The 22,547-nt window shown below is 42.8% G+C and overlaps 2 protein-coding genes and 1 pseudogene across 6 annotated transcripts in view; 2 read left to right on the plus strand and 1 right to left on the minus strand.

Moving 5' to 3' along the window:
• Elp3 (elongator acetyltransferase complex subunit 3) overlaps positions 1-6,629 on the minus strand; it is a 76,122-nt gene extending 69,493 nt beyond the window's left edge. Inside the window, exons 1-3 of one of the 4 annotated variants that reach the window (XM_087216758.1) lie at positions 6,406-6,606; positions 3,250-3,349; positions 1,222-1,360 (exon numbers count right to left, since the gene is read on the minus strand). In XM_087216758.1, the coding sequence (XP_087072884.1) occupies positions 1,222-1,360; positions 3,250-3,349; positions 6,406-6,424 (258 nt within the window). In that variant the 5' untranslated portion in view covers positions 6,425-6,606. Of the gene's footprint in view, positions 1-1,221; positions 1,361-3,249; positions 3,350-6,165 lie in introns of all 4 variants that reach the window. The other 3 variants (XM_004848407.4, XM_087216757.1, XM_087216759.1) reach the window with 3 other exon arrangements.
• Nuggc (nuclear GTPase, germinal center associated) overlaps positions 6,608-22,547 on the plus strand; it is a 61,556-nt gene continuing 45,616 nt past the window's right edge. Inside the window, exons 1-2 of one of the 2 annotated variants that reach the window (XM_004848406.3) lie at positions 6,608-6,633; positions 21,438-21,523. In XM_004848406.3, the coding sequence (XP_004848463.2) occupies positions 21,481-21,523 (43 nt within the window). In that variant the 5' untranslated portion in view covers positions 6,608-6,633; positions 21,438-21,480. Of the gene's footprint in view, positions 6,634-15,478; positions 15,615-21,437; positions 21,524-22,547 lie in introns of those variants that run through there. The other variant, XM_087216756.1, reaches the window with a different exon arrangement.
• Positions 12,745-13,471, plus strand: LOC101706843 (nucleoporin p54 pseudogene; annotated as a pseudogene).

Consider the following 22,547-nt stretch of genomic DNA (forward strand, 5'->3'; position numbering starts at 1 on the left):
GGATGATGAGGAGAGGGAGGTGCGGGGTACTGGATTATTAGTTCTTTCTGACAAACAGAATAAAACATAACAAAACAAAATGGCTTAAGGACGAAAAAGAAGACTCTAGGATTAGTGGTACACTGTATGTAGTTTTAGGATTTAATTGTCCAGCAGTGTAGTATGATCAAGAATGTGGCATGTCTTTAGGAAAAATCCAACACAGGCTGCTAGAAGCAATACCCTGATTCAAACAGCAGGCTGAGCATGTATGATCACATCAGGGACACAGAGCTGGACTCTGGGGACCTCATCTGAAAGAGTCTCGACCCTGCCAACTTTCGCTCTGGGTCTCTCACACCCAGTCTTTGTTTTCCTACAGTTTTACCCTAAATCAGGCCCTTAACATCTCTCACGAAGACTGGATTAACAGAGTCCAAACTGGTCTTTCTGTTTCAAAGGACCCTGCACGCTGTATCAAGATTTTCTTTTTAAAAATATTTTTATATATTAGTAGATGTTGGTAGTACACAGTGATGACATTCCTCGTGGGGAGTGGGTACAGGCACGTAATGCATCTTAACTCTCTCTATCCTTTCCCCACTCTCTTTCTCAGAAACCTTTACGTTTCCTGTTACCTAACCTCTTCGCTGGACACTTACGTTCTTTTATGAGCGGATCCCAAACTAATGTCCTCTGCTTTCCCAAAAGGACTGTCAGCTGCTGTCTGTCTGGTGTGCTCACTGTCCCCGCACATGCCACGCCTGTTGCATCACTCCTCTGTGCCTTAGTGCCCTGCACCCTTGCTCCCGTTTCCCTTCCAGCCTGCTCTCCCCTCTGACCTGAGCACTGTCTACAGGGCCAGTGAGCAGCATGTCTTGTATTGGGACTTCCCTAGCTGTCCTCTCAAATCCCGTAGTGGTCCCTACTGTCAATCATGTCACAGTTACCATATATACAACACTCTGCACCATTAAACCACCTTTGAGCAGTACTTTTTCTAAGTACCAGCTTAAGAGGGCCAATGACAATTATCATATTGTGATGGTCACCAAGCCTCAATCTTTAGGTTTCAAGGCACCAACACATCATCTATTCCTTCAAGGACAGCTAGCTGGCTTCCTCTCTCTGCCTTCTGAACATCCTCCGTTGGTGTAATAGATGGGCTCATGAGTCTGAACCCCCTCCCCGCCCGCTTCACCTTGCTACCCGCACCAGGATTTCATGAATCAAATCACTCACCCCGCTGGCAGTTCTGATGGGTTTTGCCTTTAACTTGGGGACTAAGACTTTCCGATACTGAGGAGGGACTGCGGCAATGATATCCACCAGGCGGGGCTGTGCTGAAAGGCCATATTTGGCAGCTGTCTTGGTTTTCACCCTGAAAGTGAAGCATCCAGCTTTATCCCAATCACAGTATTTCAGTACAAGCTACCAATAGGATGATGTGTAAATGATATGATCTTCTGTCACGGCCCTACCTGTTCACCAGGGGAAACCAGTGGCTTTAAGATCTGTGAATATCAAGGCAAAGAAAGGACAAAATCCATGACTGACTTCCTCTTCTTGCCCTAAGTACCAGCAAGAAAACCAGAGAACTATAGAGGAGGAGCCTGGGATGATGACACAGTACGGGTCTGGTTCAAAACAGCACTCCAGCTTTCCAGCCTCAGGACGACTGACACTTTTGGCCAGAGCCTTCTCTGAGTGGGAGGCTGTCCAGCGCACCTCGGGATGTTTAGCAGCCTCCTTGGTCTCTCCCACTAGCTCCCTTCTTCCTGTTGGAATGACCAAAATCATCTCTAGCTGTTGCCAAAGTCTCCTAAGGGGGAAAGCACCCTGGTTAAGAACTACTTTCTTAGGCAGAATACTATATGCATGAAGAACAGAACATAAAGCATATAAATACATTTCAACAATCATGAAGCAAACATTTCTGCCTGCCCCTATCCCTAACCCCCAGAGGTACCCTTAAGCCTAACAATTCCTTTCACTTTCCCTACGTTACCAGCTTTTCTTTTCTTTGTGCCTGATCACCAAACCCTAATAGTCATCCTGTCTTCTATTTTTTTTGGTACCGGGGATCAAACTCAGGACCTTGCACTTGCACAGCAGGCGGCGAAACCACTGAGCTAAATCCCTGGCTCCTGTCTTCTAATTTTAATCCACCTAGAAATATCTGTGGGGTGCTTGTAGTTCAACAAATATTACCGGTTACCTAGCATGCACAGAAGACCACCTAAGCTCTTGGCATGTCAGAAGGAAGAAGACGTAGTCCTTTCATGTTCTGTGTTGTGATAAATGCACCTGTCTAAACCCACACATGAACCACAGTGAAGGCTTCCAGAGTTCAGAAAGGGTTTGGTGTGTGCTGGGAAGAGTCAGGGCAAAGGGGCCCAGGGGACAGAGTGGGCCTCAGACAGGCAGTGCAGACACACAGGTGACACTGCAGGCAGAGAGGCAAACACGGAATGCCTATCCTCCACAGGCAGCTGGACACTTTCAGCACAAAGGTACAGAAGTTTAAAAACTGGGAAAAGTATGTTAAAGCCAGCCCAAGAGGACTTACAAATGGGGGCATCTGAGCAGGGGCTAGTTTTAAAGTGTCAGCTTTAGATGCCCTCAGTAGAAATGTTAACCAGAAATTAAAGATTTTCCTAATTAAGGATGTAACCAACAAAAATAGAAGAAAAACTGCTAAAGACATGGTAGAAAGATGGGTAAAATATGATTCCATAGTCAAAAAAGGATATTTATTCCCTTAGCAAATGTTTACTACACACAATGTTTCAGGTAAGGTGTCAAATACTGCAGCATCTCAACTAATGGAGAACAGGATCTAAGCACAGTTCACGCATGTGGGGATTAGATGACCTGGGGTTGCAGGGAGAAGCTTTTCATCAGGGTTGATCTATACAGAGTGAATATATAGTTAAAAAATAGATGCAAACACAAAAAAAATCACTCCTATTTGAAGGTACAGCAAAGACCGAGCTGAACATGATTATGAAGTGGAAGAGGATGAACAGGTCAAAGAGCTTCTCAAATAGAGAGATGCTGGATTACACCAAGGATCCCAAAGGGAGAGCTGCCCTGAAAGAGAGTTATTGCTTCCACTGAGGAAAGACAAGTAGGACATGAGGTAGGATATGGCACAGAAGATAAGAACATGGACTCTGGAGACGGATGACTTAATGCTACCCTTAGCTCTGCCAATTACTATTTACCCCTGAGCATCAAAGATTGCCCTCCTTTTATAGATTCACTTACTTATTGAGATCGATGTCTTTCCCTTGTTCATGGGCTTCGATCAGTTGTTTAATAACATCTCCTATAGTCAGCATCATTAGCTCAGCGGGGCTGAGATCTCCTGGAAAGACAACATTCAACAATCAAAAATCAATAAGGCTGAGATTTCCTGAAAAGATATTATTCAACAACACTGAAAAGTCACATTATTCAGTAAAGATTTAAAAATCTTATTGAGTAGCAGTTTTCATTCCAAAATCATTCCAAACATGTCAAATGAGTAGCTCAAAGTTCAGAAGATGCTAAATCTATTATTTACAATCTGACCATAACTTTAAAACAAGGCTGGTGTCTGAGTCACTTTTCCATCTCTGAAACATAATACCTGATACCTACAACTTAAGAGGGGAGGTTTTTATTGGCTCAAGTTTTTAATTCATGGTCAGAAAGCTCCAAGGTAGAAACAGGATGACAGAGGGGCATGGTAGAAGAAAAGCTACTTAACCGTGGCATCCAAGAAGTAGAGAGAGAAGGGAAGAACCAAGGGGGAAATAGACCCAACTCTTCTGACCAGATTAGTCTTCTAATTCTTGTATATGTTAGAGTTCACAGAGAACATTTAGATTTATCGACTCAACAGGTCCTCAGAACACAGTGAAGCAGACAAATAGGAATATCTGCCCATTCCATATAGATGTTACCAAGGGGTGAAGTTGAAACTCAAACCCAATATCTGCACTAGTTAAGAAAAACAGAGCTATGGGTTCTACACTGTCTAAGGATCTTGAAGAATATCTGAAACTGTCTGCCCACTACTGTAACTTTCTTCTGGCTACCGGGACTTCCCTTCTCATCCAAAGGCAACAGCAGAAGCTGACATGTTCTTGTATGACCTCATCCCCCCAGTCACTGTCAACTGCTTCCAGGATGAGTATCTCTCCAAGCTGGGGCATCAGAGCCCACTCCTCAAGGCAAAAAAATCAGTCTTTTCCCAGGTGACAAAAGCTGTGGGGGTACCAGGAAGCTTGCTCTCTTCCTTCAGAGAAAGCTGGTGTGCATAATGAAGTCATCACCCAGAAATACGGATGAGAAGGCACTGGCATTTTTGGAGCCCACTCGCTTACTTTAATTCCGTCGGAACCCTCATAATAACCCTGTAAGGTAGGTACTGCTATTCCATTTTACAGATGCAAAAAATGAGGTAAAAGGAAGTTAGGACACACTGTCAATGGTACGGTTAAAACGCAAATCCAGATCTTTTCCCTGTAACTTCCACGCATTTTTCACTGTAGCACACTGCCTCTAACTTATGGAGGCAAGGCTAAGACACACACAATAATTTGGGGGGAAAAGGCCATCTATAATCAAAGGCTCAATGCTTTCCAAACCACGTAAGTCAGCATTTTAAAAGAGTTCTACACAGGGGCCCTGTGACACAGGTAAGAGGTTGCAGTGATGGTGACAGAGGAACGGGGGCAGGGGGAGGGGAGGGTCCTGTCTCTCTCATTACAACCATAGCAGCTCTTTCATCTGCTTATGTTTTATACTGAAATTTTGCATAAGAATTCATTTGGAGGGTTAAAGGAGGTTCAGTTGGTAAAAACAGATTAAGGCTTGAAAGCTGCTTGTGTTAAATGGAGGGGTAAACTGATAAGAAAAAGCTTCATGGAGGAACTGGGACAGGAGTCTTAAAAGAAAGGGCAGGATGTAGACATGGAAGGCAATCCTGAAGAAATAACGCCGGGCATAAAAACCACTTATCTTTGTGTGAAGGAGTACTGCCTAACGAGAGTACAGGGTGCCTGGCAGGACTCAGCAACAGACCGTACAGAGTACACCCACTGTGAGGCAAAGGCACTGAAATGGAATGCAACAAACAGTGGAGAACTACATATTCTCAATTTTTGAAATAAAAATGTGACAGCTGCATTTAAATAAACTGAGGTGAAAAGGATACATACAATCTGGATGCTATGAAAAATGCTCTTGAAAGGCAATGGTAAAAAGTCACACGACTTAAAAAAAAATTAAACAGGACAGGGTCCAGTTCCAACCTCTATGGACTAGTAATAAAGGGGAAATCAGTGACATCTGAGTGTCCATTTCCTTGTCTGTGAAACTGATATAATACAAATTTTGCAAGAGCAATGTAAGAATCAACTCAAATAATATGTATGAAAGCCAAAGTACCAGTCAAATATTAGTTATCGATGGAAGTGGATTAGGAGGACAGTAGCCAGAATGAAGAAGAGGGAACTATTTCAAGAGGTAATTTCTAAGTAAGTACTAACAAGACTTGGTGACAGATGGAGCTAAAAGACTAAGGCTGTCTGGCCTGACTGAGAAGAAGCAAGTGAGAGATAATGACAAATCAATTTAGGGAGGGCAGAGTCTGACGGACAAGACAACAGATGACACTTGGAGCTGCTGCTTAAAAAAGAAATAGTAGTTAATGTCAAGAGGCAGTGATAAGGACACGTTTCCTTACGCTTCTGGGGTCACAGATATAGTCTGACCAACCAGTTCCACACTCCCTAAATATATTTTTGGGGTGAGAGAGTTACTTAACTCTGAATCTCAGTTTCTTCATGTATAAAATGGAGATGACATTGACTTCAGAATGACTGGTAAAGGCTCCATAAATAGTATCTACTACTATAATCATCAGCATTATTAGACCAGCTGCTCAAGCAAAGGTACTGAGAAAACAGAACTTGTAAGAGAACATTTAAGATGTAACTGCATCCTGTTGAACAAGTAGGAAGAGCTGCTCCATGCGGAGGAGCAATAAATCCAGGCATGACTGCTCCACAGACTCCATGGATAATTCAGGACTTTCACATTTTAACTGAAGGCTTCAGAAGAAAATCACAAACACGTCATACGTGTCGTGAAATCAAGTCTAAGAAAGCTTAAATCCACCAGCCACTTTATTACCTTGGAATAAAGTTATCCTGCCGTTTATGCAAGTCACCAAGTGACTGCCGAAGAGGAAAAGAGTAAGGGTGGGCTGGTAGAAAATGCACAATGGATAAGACGGGCGGGCGAGGGGCTGTCACAGGGAGGCTGATCAGCCCACGCGACGGGATCAGGCAGGAATTCCCGCGGGAAAAGTTGGGTTCCGAATCTGACCGCCGGAGCGACCCCTCCCTTTACCCTCGCCCTCCCTTTCTGCACCTTTCCGCTTCTGCCTCATTTCAGCGCCGTCGTAGCAGACGCCAACACGATACCGTATCTCGTACCACGGTGAGATTGACAACCACAAAGCAACTCCAGCCTGTCGTAAAAGGGCGGCCACTGTATCGTAAAGCTCGTTGCGCCTCGCCACGCCCCCCAGAGGCGGCTCCGCGGCGGAAGGAGACGCGGGGGTGGGGCGGGTGGAAGAAGCTGCGGCCGGAAGCCTGAGTGAGGGCGTGGGGGCGGGCGCTTTATGAATAGGGCTCTTGAGCCCAGGTGCATCACTTCCGGGAGGCTGGGCTGGAACTAGAGTATGGACGCCTCGCGAGGAGGAATTTAGATTAAGAGCGTGGAGGAGACCAAGCAGACTTAGGAAACAGGCTGTGAGCAGGTCTCTGTGAACGATAGGCAAGGGGTGATCACAAAATACGGTGAATATTTAAATTTTAAAAGATTTACTATAGTGAGTGACACTGCCGTGAGTCGCCGTCAAAATAGTCTCCTTCCCTTAGAACACACCTATCCGGTCTTGTTGCTGTTTTCTGGAGTCGTTCCGGAAGTTCTTTTTCATGAGTGTCTTTACTAGGTATGATAAAAAAATACGCTGAGTGCTGCTGCCAGGTGCCACCCAACAGAAAGGCAGGCTGGTAAAAATATTAGTGTGTTCTCATCCACCCTATTCACTGGATCTGGCATGGAGTGACTTCCCCAAAGGCAAAATGATCATGAAAGGTAAACATTTTCAGTGGATTCAGGATATTGAGGCAGCCATGACAGCGCAAGTCAAGACTGATGAAAGAGGGCTTCCAGAACTGCTTCAGAAAGTAGCAAGAACAATGGATAAGTGTGTTTGATGTAAGGGGGGATATTTTGAGGGAGATTAATGACAATATATCTTTTACTGTGGTAAAATTTTAAAAACTTTAAATTCATTGTCTTTTTTGATTACACCTTGTATGGCCCATCTTAACCATCACGAAAACTATGGATGCCTCTCCAGAAAAACACATGAAACTTCACAGAGTTTGCAGAGAAGACTTGGGAAAACTTTTTGAAGCCTGCTCATGATCTCTTATGTCCATGGATCAGAGATTAAGAACCCTTCTTATTAATAAAGATGGGAATCGGTGCTGTTTCCAGTTCTTTACTTCCCTCTAGAATTAAGACAGTTCCAAGTCTTTGATCCCACTATCACACTGAAACTGCTCTGGTGAAGTTTTGTGACATCCCATCAGTGAAATTTATTAGTCCTTTACTGTCATTCTTTTACCAAGCAACATAAATTATCTTCCCTGAAAGTATTTTATTTTTTATTTATTTATTTTTAGAGTAGGAAAAACTTACTGAGAGAAAGATAGCCTGTCTAAGAGAGACAGAAGGGGGACCAGAAAATGGGTTGCCCCCCTGAAAGTATTTTATAATAGAGCCCTCTACTCTTGATTATTCTACTTTCCTCAGTCATTTGTGTATTCAAGAAGACTGGTGTTGCAGAGAAATTGCTCAGCCTTGTCACCCTCAAGACAATCTGCAGAGTACCATGGCTTTAAGTACCATCTCCACTCCCAGGTTTATAACCCAACCCCAGCTTCTCCCCTGTTTGATAACATGTTTGATTTGGAAGTCTAATATACATTTCAAACTGAACATGTCTAAAACAGGTACCTGTTTTTCCTCCAAATTTGCTCTTTGCGGCATTCTTATCTAAAGGCACCATCATCTACCTCATTGCATGCACACATACACATGGGGGCGGGGGAGTAAACTTGTAATTTTAAATAAAGATTAGAGTAGGCCTTTTTTAGAATATGATGACTCTGATATTTGAACAATATTCCATATACAGATTACTGGAGAGAGAGTATTTCAGGCAGAGGGAACAATTAGTGCAAAGGTCCAAGAATGAGAGGATGCCTGATGTATTCATGTAAAAAGGCCAGTGTCAGTGGAGCAGTGAGTGAGACAAAGTGCAACAGAGGTCAAGGAAATGATAGGGCCACCACAAGGGACAGTGCAGCCCACATGAGAGCGTGTAGGTCATTGAGAAGCCTAGGGCTTTTACTATGAAATCTGGCACCATTGGAGTTTTTAAAAGAGAAGTACGATCTGACTTAGAAGTATGTCTACTTACTGACTTTGGGAGCAGGGGAGTGGTTGAAGCAGGGAGTTCACTTAGGCGGCCGGTACCATAACGTTGCCAGTAGTTCCCAAACTTTGATGCACATCTGGAGAACTGTGAAAATTGTTAAATCGGAATATCAAAGGTAGGAAGCAGTGGGTTTTAGAATCCTTAGACAAAGCTTGGAACTGTTGAATGAGGTAAGAGAGTACTGTGGCTCCAATCAAAGCAGAAAAGCAGTGGAAATGGTGAGACATGTTCAGATATATCGAATGACTTCAATATCAGTGTGAGACCAAAGATTTTGAACCAATGGATTGGAATAATGCAGTTGGCGTTAGCTGAAATAGAGAAGAATAGGTGGAAGGGGGTTTTGAGAGGGCTTTGGGGAGTCAGTTTGGGGTCTGTTGTATTTCAAATGATAGTGAGTCATAAGACATGAAAGAGCTTGGAGCTGAAGATACCAATCAAGAGTTGTATGTGTGTGGGTGAAATTTAAAGCCTGAAATAAGGTAAATGTGGAGAGAGATAAGACCAAATCGTAAGCCTTGAGGTATTTCACTATTAACAGGTTAGGGAAGAAGAGGAGGGAGTGACCGGCAGTGGAGACTAATGAGGTGCTTCCAAGGAGGTGGGAAGAAAACTAGGGGAGTGTGGTGAGCTGAAGGCCAAGTGAAGAAAAGATGTGAAGGAGGAGGGGGTGATCATTTGGGTCAAATGCCGCTGATGGGTCAAGGCACATGAGGGTCGGACTGACTAGGATCGTTGGAGTCTGTGAAAGAACAGGTTTGGGAAATGATAAGGTTGAACGCTTGGCTGGAGTACATTTATGATGGAGGAAAGGATTGAGACTGTGATTAGACAACTCTTGAGAATTTTTGTCATAAAGAAGTGACGAGAAGTGGGCAGTAGCTGACAAAGAAACTGAGGTCAAGGAGAGCATGTGTGCTTTAAAATGGAATGATAGCAAGTTTGCATGCTCATAAGAATAATCCAGAGAAGAGTGAAAGTTTGATGAAGTAAGAGAACATGCTCTACCCAGTCTTTCAGTTGGAGAGAGGGGTGGAATGTGTTGCAAAGAGAAGGGCTTAGCTTTTGATGGGCACGTGGTCAGGTCAGCTGTTTACAGGCTGGAAGGCAGAGCAGTGATACAGAGTAGAGTGTGATAGTGGTGCTCGGTGGAAAGTCTCTTTCAGTTACTTCAGGGAATTCAGTAGAAATTCATCCTGAAAGAATGACCAAACTTCTAACAGGCTGAGCATTCAGGTGTCCAACAGCAGGTACCAAGGACTATCCTAAAGAGCCCTGGAAGCTTTCAAACTGCTCAAAACTAATTCTAGCTACTGAGTAATTTAGTAGCCCTTGCAATTAGGAATACAGTCAAATGCTGACATAAAGAAATTATCAGTAGAGGGAGAGCTAAGCACATGTGATAATGAATACAAGTATAAGGGGTGATTGTGTCCAAGAGGTAAGTAGAAGAGCCAACATGAAAGCGATTTTCATGTTGACTTTCTTGGTTTTGAACTTTATGTTGGGATTTCTGTTATTCTCGGAAGCTAACTTGGATGGAAACGAATAGGCAGTCAGACAGGGACAATCTCTGTCTCGACTCAGTACAAAGAATAAGAGCACACCAGAACTGTGGCTGAAGTTGCATCCGTTCAAGGCCAGGACTCAAGATAAAGATACAATGACCAGGCCTACATGCTTATCCCTGATGTTATCCCTTACCCTACATGTTTATCCCTGAGGGATAAACAATAACTTGAGATTGTACTGTGACTGGTTTCGCCTGGTCCAGTAAAGTCCAGATAATCATCAGTCACCCAGGTGGGTGTCCAGAGCATCCAGACCTATCCCTTCCCCATCCAGTTTTTCTTTCCATGTACCCTAGCTGTGTGACTCATGTCCCTATTGGGTCAATATTAACTAAGTAGCTGTACTTGTAATCCTATAGGTTGATTATAGTTTGACTCATGTTGTACCCACATTGTGACTTTGCTCTGTAAATTACCCCCAACAAAGGGCCTTGGTGGCACCTGACTTTCGGGACCCCTTTTGTATCTCGGGAGCTACCTCTCGGTAAATCTTTCCTACTCTTACCCTCCACTGTTCCTTAATGTTCATTCTTTGATTTTAGAGGACACAAACTTGACACATCTAACATCTAGCAGATTGGGGGTTATATTTCTCCTATGTCATTTGGAGGCCCCAGAGAAATAATCAGAAGGACGTAGGAGTTTGCTTTTGATTCATGGCACCCCTAGATATTTTGAGTGGATTCTAGAGGGTGACTCATCTAGGTAATCAAAAACTGTCGTCTTTTGTTTTTCAGTTGTTTATGCCTTGTCTTTTTTATTAAAATGATGGTAGATTTAAGTTGAGAACATGGGATGATTATGCAGTTTCTTGGTGGGACATGTGATTTTTGAAGGCAGAGCCTTGTATTCCTGTTATGCAGGCTGCATTCAGACCTACTAGCTGCTGAATTTACTTGTATTATTATTTGCTTGACTTGTTCGGCAGTTACCAGATGGTCTGTTGTTTTATTTTAGACAGCAGGACCAGGGAAGGTAACATCGGAGCTCCCCCTAGTGGACTTTGTTTTTCATGGAAACTTTCTATATTTTCACCATAAATTTTAGATAGAACCTAGCTTATATAAGGAACACAATGCTTCAAGTATGAACACAGGACTAACACGGGGACTCCTTTAGCCAAATAAAATGACTACTGTGGCTGCCATCCTCAAATCTGGGAGGACAGAATTCCCTGGGACAGTCTGGCCTGATCCTCCTGTATGCTCACAGAAGATAATGTCGAGCCTATTGTGCCTGCTCCCTTTCTAGTCTCATCCTCTGCTGGTGAGGAGGCAATCTTAGCTCTTGAGATTCCCTACTTTTGCCTTCTCAGGCTGAGGGCGACAACTCATGGACAGATTGTCTCATTAACTCACTGCAGGCATATAAGGAGAAGACTTCCTTTTTTCTTATGTCTTTTTCTGATGTTTTCCTGTCATTTTGTACTTTCCTTTTTGAAATTATGTTTCTGCTAAATGAGAGGGAGAGAGAGAGGGAGAGAGAGAGAGAGAGAGAGAGAGAGAGAGAGAGAGAGAGAGAGAGAGAGAGAGAGAGAGAGAGAGAGGGAGAGAGAGAGAGAGAAAGAGAGAGCCAAAAAAGATTTTAGTTCAAATATGTCTCAGCCTTTCCCTCCTTTCCAGCAACTAAAAACTCTCAAGTTGAGCCCGTAGAAATTGAGCATTTGTCTATAAAAACGTCGAGGTCAGGAAACCATTTTAGATAAGGAATTCGTACCCCCATCTCTGGGGAAGGTGAGACTTCGAAATTTAGTTCGTCCAGGAGGACACATGTGAGGGTGAAGTCCCCGCCCAGTGTCCTGAACAGTTTCCCATCCAGCGGAAAGAACTGATCTCCGGGTGACAGCAGAGGGCACTATTTCCATAAACACAACAATGTGTTTTGGATGTTTCAGCTCAAGGGAGGATTTCTAAACTGCTCTTTAACCTCTCTCTCAGAACCGCAGGGCATAAACTCAGTCTGCCTGATGCCCTTTTTGGGTGGCTGGGATCATGTCCCAAGCCATGTAGGTACAATTGGCCAATCAGGTGATGGTTGACACTATCCACAGGGCTTGATAAAGTCTATGGTCTTAAACCAAGAAGGAGCCCAATGATTTACTTTTGTTTCTTATTTTCTCACTCACTCACATTCTCAAAAAGGCCCCATCTTCCTGGCTTCCTCCCATGCTAGATCTGGTTCTCATCATTTATGTACGTAGAGGAAGAACAAAATTGGCACATGTACTTTTACTAATGTATAATTCATGGTTGCGGAGCAATGAGTACCAGCTTTAACCTGTGAGTTTCGTAAGTGTATGTCAGATATTGAGACACAGGAATCTTTAGAGTGGGTTTTGAATAAAACCTAGCCTTGTCTTACTTCGAAGGGAGATTGCCTAAGTGTAGCACATAGTGTCTCAGAGACGTCTTTCCCTCAGAGCCCGAGGGCAGGATTTTTTCTGGAGCACTATGTGCCTCTATCTATCCCCTGAGGTGATAGATCTCTTTAGCAGGCTGGTGTTTTAGGACTTCTTGATTCAGAGTCTTAAGATAAAATTTAAAAGCAAGCTCTGAACAATATAGTTAGAACACTTCCAATCTGCTCTTTGATTTTTGTCCCTCTCTCTTAATCTCTATCAAAAGTTGTAAAGAGGGTCGCTTCTCTGGAGCAGTGCTTTGGTTCCCTGCTCCTGTGACATGGCCTTCAATTTTGGGACTCCCTCAGGTACCTCAGGCACCGCTGCAGCCACTGCAGCACCTGTGGGTGCCTTTGGAAGATTTGGGCAACATCTACAACTGCAAGTTCTGCATTCAGCTTTTCTGCCCCCACTAACACAGGCGCTACTGGACTCTTTGGTGGTAGTCAGAACAAAGGCTTTGGATTGGGTACCAGTTTTGGCATAATAACAGGAGCTAGTATTGGTTTAGGTACTGGTTTGGGAACTGGACTGGGATTTGGAGGATTTAATACACAGCAGCAGCAACAGCAACAATCTATATTAGGTGGTCTCTTTGGTCAGCCTACACAAGCGCCTACCAGTCCAAACAACTGAAAAATACTGCGAGTGCTCGTTCTGCTCCAAGGCTACTGGGAGATGAGAGGGACATTATTTTAGCAAAATGGAATCAACTGCAGACTTTCTGGGGAACAGGGAAAGGATATTTCAACAATAATATTCCACCAGTGGAATGCACACAAGAAAATCCTTTTTGCTGGTTTAAGGACAGAAGTTGTTGTTTACATTGTTGAGCGTTCTCCAAATGGTACCTCAAGAAGAGTTCCAGCTGCAACACTATATGCCCACTTTGAACAAGCTGATCTAAAAGCACAACTCCAGCACTTGGTGTAACCCTTTCTGGACTAGAACGGAACTTTCTCCCACACAGATCAAGCAGCTTTTACAGAATCCTCCTGCCAGTGGTGATCCTATTACTTGGACAACCCTGATTCTGAAAAGTTAATTCCTGTACCCATGGTGGGTTTTAAAGAACTTCTCCGAAGACTGAAAGTTCAAGATCAGATGACTAAGCAACATCAGACCAGATTAGATATCATCTGAAGATATTAGTGAGCCACGAAAGAATCAAACTACAAGTATGGCCAAAATTGCACAATACGGGCTGGGGATTTAGCTCAGTGGTTTCGCCGCCTGCTGCGCAGGTGCAAGGACCGGAGTTTCTATTTTAATATTTAGATCTTTAATCCATTTCAATTTTAGTTTAGTGCATGGTGAGAGACATAGGTCTAGTTTTAATCTTTGGCAAGTTGCAACACAATTTTTCGAGCACCATTTATTAAAGAGGCTATCTTTCCTCCAGTGAGGGTGTTTGGCTCCTTTATCAAAAATGAGGTGGCTGAGTGTGTCTGGTGTTGTTTCTGCATCTTCTAATCTGTTCCACTGGTCCTCAGGTCTGTTTCTTTGCAAGTTCCATGCTGTTTTTATCACAATAGCTTTGTAGTATAGTTGCAGGTTGGGGATTGTGATACCCCCTGCCATGTCTCTGTTACCTAGAATTGCTTTTGCTATTCTGGGTCTCTTCTTGTTCCAAATGAATTTTTGGATTGTTTTCTCAAGGTCCGTGAAGTATGCTGCTGGGATCTCAATTGGAATTACATTGAATCTATATAGCAGTTTTGGAAGTATGGCCATTTTCACTATATTAATCCTTCCTACCCAGGAACAGGGGATGACTTTCCATTTTCTGATATCATCTTCGATCTCTCTTTTCAGAGTGCTATAGTTTTCAGAGAAGAGGTCTTTGATTTCTTTCGTTAGGTTGATTCCTAGGTATTTCAGTTTTTTGGATGTTATTGTGAAAGGAATTATTTGCCCTATTTCTCTCTCAGTGAGTCTGTCATTGGTGTAGAGGAAAGCTATTGATTTTTGTGTGTTGACCTTGTAACCAGCTACTTGACTGAATTTGGTTATTAAGTCTAGAAGACTTTTGGTGGAGTTCTTGGGGTCTTCTATATAGAGTATCATGTCATCTTCAAATAATGACAATTTGACTTCTTCATTTCCTATCTTTATTCCTTTTATTTCTTTCTCTTGTCTAATTGCCATGGCTAATGTTTCCAGAACTATATTGAACAAGAGTGGTGATAGTCGACATCGTTGTCTTGTTCCTGATTTTAGTGTGAAGGATTTCAGTTTTTGACCATTTAGTATGATATTGGCTGTTGGTTTTTCATTGATGGCTTTTATCAGATTGAGGTAGAGACCATCTATTCCAATTTTTTGTAGAGTTTTTATCATAAATGCATGTTGGATTTTGTCAAATGCTTTTTCTGCATCTATGGAGATAATCATATGGTTTTTGTCCTTGGCTCTATTGATATAGTGTATTTCATTGATTGATTTGTGTATGTTGAACCATCCCTGCATCCCTGGGATGAATCCCACTTGATCAGGGTGTATGGTCTTCTTGATGGATATCACTCATTTCTATAACCAAACAAGCCGGTGTTGTTTTCAGTGAATTTCAAGACTTTGTGTTGAGAACTGATTTGTATTTTCCATCTCTCCAGTCATATCTCATATTTGGGTGTCTTGGAACCAGCACTTGTATCTCTCTTGTATCTGGGGCATCTTTCTGATCTGTTCAAGTGAGCCAGATCCATCTGAACAGTGCTTACCCCCAAAGAAAAGATGCTACGGGTGGCTGTTATGACCTGTTTGGAAGGGAAAAATGGCTAAGATCTGCCTCCTTGTAGGAAGAGGGGGCAGAGAAGAAGGGTGCCTGGTACCTGGCTCACGGTATAACTGTATTTTAATTGGGAGGAGAAAATAGCAAGTCCCAGTATCTGTGGGAGGAGAACGCGGTGAAGCCCCCTGGTGGCAAGTTACTTTCACTTCCGCTCTATAAATATGGCCTTGTGACTCCACCACTTATATAGCTGATTCCAAATATCTCTACCAAGGCAGAAAAGCTGTTGTTATCTCTTTTGTGGACTCCTGGAACTGAAGCAGAACAGTATTTGGGGCATTTTTTCCTATTCAGAAACATCTGGTAAGTTGTTTCTCTTATGTAATTTATACTGTAATAGACTTTTTAAAAAGAACACTGTAGTTCTACAGAAAAATTGAGACTATAGTTCATAGTTCAGAGTGTTCTCACAATCTACACCCAATTTCCTTTATTATGTTAGTATGGTACCTTTGCTATGCTTAAGGAACCAATATTGATACATTATTAATTAACTAAAGTCCATGATTTATTCAAGTTTCTTAGTTTATATCTAATGTCAGTTTTCTATTCTAGGATCCCATCCAGGATATCATATTGCATTTATTTGTCATGTCTCCCTTGGCTTTTCTTGACTGTAACATTTTCTCAGACTTTCCTTGTTTTTGATGACCTTGACAGTTTTGAGGAGTCTGGTCAAACATGTTACATAGAATGGTTCTCTATTGGCATTTCTGATGTTTTGCTCATGATTAGACTGGAATTATGGGTTGGGGAGGAAGATCAGATTGTATGGAGGGTACATACCATCACCATGACTCATGACTGTTAGTGTTGACTTTGATACCTGGCAAAATGAGGGAAGCTATGCAAAGTACACACTTAAGGAGCCTTAAGGATAGGGAGTCATGGCCGCCTCTCTGAAAGTTGAGTATCTACACAAATTACTTAGAATTCTTCTGTATGGGAGATTTGTCTCTTCTTCCTAGATAAGTTTTCTTAAATTATTTCTTGAGGAAAAGTGAATTTTACCTGTTTGTGTAAGTGAATTTTAAGGCTATGTAAAAGGCCAATAGAGTAGAGATAGGAGAATTGGGTTTTAATTTGAATGTTACTTGACAGTGTGATATTGAGCAAGTCATTAATCATTTCTCCCAAAAGAAAGCAGCTAGTGCAGGCATTGTTGGGGGTTGTACGACTTCTTAATGAGGAAGGAAATGTTATCACATGCCTCATTAGTTTTGACAGGCTCAGGAGAGCAGTACTAGAAGAGTAAAATTTATTTTGTTAGAATCTGATAATTTATTATAAAAAATATCTGCTGATTTACTCCTCTATTCACCCAGGGGAGAAGGTCAGAAAAAAACACATCATTCCCATGCTTCTTCTACTAAGACTGCCTCTGGCAAACGGCGATAATGTCCAACATACTGGCTGATGTGTTAGTGCTGAAGTTACTTCTTTCCCTGGGTTTCAAGGCACTTGCTTCACCTTTTGCTTCTGAGCTAACGTGTTTAAAATGCTTCTTTGGAACATCCTTAGTTTGGAAGAGCAGTGGAATGTCCAAAAATGTGGTTAGAAAATATACTTAAACCAAAACCTAAAACTTAGAAAGGAAATAGATCATAAATGTTCTCAGCATCCCATCATTTTATTAAGAATCTCCTCCCCATCTCATTCTTTAGCCTACATCTCTACAGGAGGGCATGAAACTTGACCAAAGCTTTCCAGGGATAATGGCATAGTGTCTTCAGGTTACTTGAAATCTAGAGTAATTTCACTGTACCATTCACACATGGGAGCGTGAGTCTGCGTGTGCAGTCATCCTGCCCATTTTCTTCCCGCTGTATATCCAGCAACCCTAACAGCAGCACACAACAGATGCTTAACAAACATTTGTTGATTAAACCAACAAATGGAGAAAGTAAATATATAATCCCTACCTTTATTAATCTTACCCTCTGAGATATATTTAAAAGGTAAATGTCATTTATTTGTAGAATATTTATTCAGTGCTCACTGTGTACTAAGCACTTCCCATATGTATTAAAAGTAGGGACTAAACCAATGTTAATGATAAAAATTTCCCCTAAAATTTTTTGCTAATGTAAGCATTTACTATTTTTGAGGCAGAGGATGAGAGTGGAAATAAAAATAAAATAATAATGTTGGGAAGGTTTAATGATATAAGTCAAGGGGAAAAAAACCAGGCTGCTTGTAGTATGTAATAACACATTCAGTTCTGCACCAAACACAGAACAAATGCAATGACAGTGTGCTAATCTGATATTCTCTCTCTCTCTCTCTCTCTCTCTCTCTCTCTCTCTGTCTCTCTGGCTCAATTTACTTTGAGTGCATCTTAGAGTTTGCAGGCAGTGGCTTCTGTTTAGCATTTTCAAGTTGCTATACTCCCTCCTACTCTACACCCTTCATTCCCAAGAAATGGCTTTGTCATACATTTGAGAGAACCCTCATTTGTGGGCACTACTCCCTTTATCCTCCTATGCTCAAGCTCCAGAGGGTTTGCTTAAGCAGTACCTATTACAGGCTGCTTAGAGTAATGAAAGGAACATTGAACTTGCAGTAAGGAAAAGTGAACTCGCCTCTTCACTGCCATTACCTTACTATGTGACCTTAAACAAATTCCCTTCCCTCTCTTGACTTCAGTGTCCATATCTGTAAAAGAAGGAGTCCTAACATTCTTTAATTCCACTATATGCAGCTGTTCTAGTACAGTGTAGGGATGATTGTTGCATTATTTTTCTATGAGACAAACAATAAGCAAATACAAACAGAAGAAAGGGCAAGTGAGGGAAGTAAGAGTAACTGTCAAAAGTCACAATCACTTAACAGGAAACCAGGTCTGTTCAGAGCCTTCCTGTATCTAGGCTAGCTGAGCAGAGTCTCACCTAAAAGGTGCTATTCTTGGGCTCAGTGCACATGAATGTAAATAAGTACTAAAAGCAAAACTGATGTGGTAACCACATCGTTGAAATGCGGGTGAAATAAGCCACACATATGGAAGCCTGCCTATCTGAGCAGTAAGTTTGGGCTGTTTTCAATTGCTTCTCTACAGAAGCCAAATTTTCACAATATATACCTTTACGCCTCCCTTTTGAGGGAAGCATATTCCAGCATCATTTGAGAAAGTATTATGCTCCTATAGGTCATTTTCTCCTTAATACAATGAATTTGACATTGTAGAATCCTCAGATGTGTTACTTTTAACCACACAGAATCCCTAATCATTGGCATATTGTCGATTTCAATGACAAGAGATGTTTCACAATGAGAATTTTCATCTGCTAGCACCCACTGAAATTGTAGAACACTCACACCTTAAGGACTAGTTTAATATTTCATTTACAGGTGGGAAACGTGAGGTCCAGAGTGATAACCTGACTTGCCTATAGCTCTTTCGACTGGAGCAAAACCAGGAGTGCAGCTTCCATGCTTGATTTCTAGCCTCACACCTCTCCTACCATATCATTCAATTCAACCCAGTGACTATCCAAACCACCAAACCACCATCCCCATTTTTGTAGGCTCTCCATTTCAAGTGCTTTATATTTCTTTCTACTTCCTTATTCTTTTTGTGAATGATCCCTTTCGATTTTCCAGTGTCTTCATTTGCCAATTAAACAATTCCTTCTTCTCAGTCTTTGAACATGGCAGAAGGAATTCAAAGTCCACATTTCTCCAATCACATCTCAGGTAATTTCCATTTTCTCTAAATTTTAGTTAGAGGCCACAAATTACCCATGCTGGTATTGTGGATGCCACTATAGTGGAAAGCTCATAGGCTGGTATTTCCTTTGCATGCAGCTAACCCTCATCCAGTCCTGGAGAGTTCTATGCCAATAACCCTTGCTGGCCATTGTACACTGTTGATGTCGTGAATGAAGCCAGACAGTTTAAACTGAAGCTCCTGTGGCCCTGAAAGAAGACAAAACCACTGCCCACTTCCAGAATTCAATGTACAACCTGCTCAACTCTACTTTTCTAAGACCCTTTGATCCCCATTCTTCTCAGGTCAAAGGACCTTAACCTCAGTGTCTGTATGGTAGCAATGCCATAACTTGGTCAATTAATTTTTTTGGACTTCATCTAGCTCCACTATTTCTTCCTGGAATTTGAATTCTAGAACACAAATTGTCCTGGAGATCTACTGAGTTTTGCACCGGTAGGACTATGTGTTTTATTTTGTCTGCAGGGTACACTGCGATGATTTAACACCTAATATTTTGTGTGACAATGGCTCATTGAGCTTCTGTCTTCAGGGAACATCAGCTCTCTTTGTTAAATCCTCGTTGTATATGTAAAGTTATTAACAGGCATCACTATATTTTTGCCCATGAAAAATTTCATCTACCTTTTTTTCTCTGCTTACCTAGTTTTGGGATGCATTTCTCAAGGACAGGGGGACTGCTGTAATCAAAACTGTCCACAATAGAATGAACTTCCTTAGAAAAAATATGTATGCTAGGGCTAGAACCCAGGGCCTTCACAGAGCTACATGCCCAGCCAATTTAAAAATATTTTAATTTTGCGACAGGGTCTCCCTAAGTTGCTGAGTTGCCCAGGATGGACTCAAATTGGCAATCCTTCTGCCTCAGCCTCCCAAGGTTCTGTGATTACAGGTTGAACCACCACACCTGGCCCTGATTTAGCTTTTAAAAATCCTTTGGTGTGGTATCTCACTGAAAGCTTCTCATTCATTCATTCATTCATTCAACATTTATTGCTATCACTGGGCTTGATAGAAACACAACATTGAAAAATTGCAGTAACCTGACCTCAAAAAGCGCATGGTGCAATAAGGAGGAGCAGACCTAAAGAAAACCGGGTCATCGTAATGTCAGGGGTGTACACGGAGCAGTGCGGGTGCCGGGGAACGATCAGAAATCCAGGCGCCGAATCTCAGAGGAACTGTCAAACAGGATCTTGAAGGAAGTGTAGGAATTCACCAGGAAGAGGAGCGGAAGGGGACCCGGAGCTGGGAAATGGAAGCCCTGGAGAGACGTTATGTGGGATGGGCCGGAGTGAGGGCTGCAGGAGAGGAATAGGGAGGGAAAGAGCTCAGGACCTTGCACATTCTAGGAGCTCACACCGCATTCAGCCAAAACACGCCAGGCTCAGAAGCCACTGGGTCTGTTCAAATCTGCAAGCCACACGAAGAGTAAGAGGCTGTTTCAACTGATGACTTCAATTCCCATTGTAATTTGGGGTTAATGTGCAAATGAATGTGCACAAATAATGTGCAGTGTCCCTCACTAACGGGCTGTGGGGCTAGTGGCGGTTGACAGGTCTGGAGGGATTTTGCATATTTCAGAAGGGCTGGTGACTAGTTGTGAAATACATGGCTGAATGCTCCCAACAGAAAGAGCAGATAAGGAGCCAGCTGTTAGGTGCTCCCCACATTGTCCCGTAGGGGTGGAGACAGAGGAGCTGCAGGACAGTAAGTTCCTACTCAGCCTGCGCAGTGCCCTCTGCTCTAAGCCTCTGTGGGTCCAGGTTCTCCTTCCCTGTCTTCCAGTGGGCAGGACACAGGCAGGCACAGACATTGCCTGGCATGTGCCTCTCCTTCTCCCCCCGCTGATGCCCCATGCCTCAGGGCTCCATATGGCCCCTAGCAGGGGTGTCCTGGGGGTAGGGTGTGAGGAGGGTCCAGAGAACCTAGTTCCTGCATCTTTCCTTCCCCACACAGCCCTAGGAATACTGAAAGCTCCAGCCGACTGCCAAGACCTTGCTGGAAGTAAATATCCCGGGCACAAGGCCTCAGAGGTTACCGGTCTGGGACACTGACCTCACCAAACTGGCAAAGCTGTGTAACTCGACTTCACAGCGCTGGCCACCAGAGGTTTATTCTCATTTCAGAGCAAGTTCCTTAAAAATCAGAGCGAATATCCATTTAAACTAACACCAACACAGTATTATGGGAAGACTATGATCCCACGTTGATCTTTGTCATATTTAAGCCAAAAGTAGTGTACTAGGCACTGTTAGAGATTCGAAGGTAAGTTAGAATAGTCGTGGCACTTTTAGGGTCTAATGGGGAAAAAAGCACACACATTTGCACAGTCTTAGCGTTTGGTTTTTGTGTTTTAATGTCTGCTGTTTTCTCCCCTTGTACCTTGTACCTTTCAGGCTGGTTCTTCTGAGTGAACAACAGCAGGATCCAGAGCCGGAAATGGCAGAAGTAGAGGATTTGGGAGGTCCAGAGCATTCCCCAGGTAACCCTGATGGAGTAGGTGGAACTGACCACGGCCGTCTGGTCAGAGGCTTCTTTGTCCTTCAGTCAGATGTTGCTTTCTCAAGGCAATCTGTAATAGAGAATGAATATCAGTTATTTCAACAGTAACTAAAGCAGCCTGTTCATAATTAAATGAGTGGTTTAACTAAGGAATTCAGGGTATGGGATTTCCTGCGCATTTTGGAAAAGAAGGTCAGTATCTGAAGTGTGGCTGTGAGCGCAAATGGGAAGAACCGCAGGTTTGGGGTCCACTTGGCTGAGTGCAGTGCCCAGGGGTCATTTTGCACAGATCCGACTCTGGCAATGGTCTGAATTAACACAGAATCTGCATCCCAGGGCGGGCTGCCGGGGCTCAGTTTTTAACAGTGACACCTGGTGGCAGCAAAAAGCAACAGCACCCATAGTTTGTACTTGGTCCTGCCTGGGTCCGCCCCTCCTGCTCTTTCCTAGGATAATTCCGTGTAGAATGCTGGAAAAGGCAGGAGGGTACTGAGCAACTAAAGGGAAATAAGAGCTCTGAGTCATGTTCATGTCAGTACACCCCAGCTCCCATATGAAAGAAAAGTCCTACCAAGCATGGTATAAATCAAAGATGGAATACTTTCTCCTTTCCAGATGGTTTTTCATTTTGGAAATTGAAGATATTTAAACCTTTCTGTTTTATCTGATACCTTAGCCTTTGCTTTAGTTGAGAAATAAACTTGCAGTCTCATATCAGACCAATTTCTGATCTTTATAAAGTTGAAATAAGGGCCCTGGATAGACCAGTTCATCCCTTGTTTTACACACGTGACTAAGAGACAATGTAAACGTTGTTTGCACGAAAGAACTCCTGAGTTACAAAGTGCTGCCGTTTTACGTTCTTTCTAGAGACAGGTCCTGGAGACATCCTGGCATTCGGAGATGCCTTTTGGAGCATGGGCTGGTGGGTTCAGCCTGCAGCCGGGGCCAGAGTAGCATGTTCTTTCTTCCTTCCTGCTTCTCCTCCCTAGCTCCAGCCCTGA

Source organism: Heterocephalus glaber, unplaced genomic scaffold (assembly GCF_053883595.1).
Source record: "Heterocephalus glaber isolate CG9 unplaced genomic scaffold, H.glaber_assembly_v1.0 deba00001460, whole genome shotgun sequence".
Lineage (NCBI taxonomy): Eukaryota > Metazoa > Chordata > Mammalia > Rodentia > Bathyergidae > Heterocephalus > Heterocephalus glaber.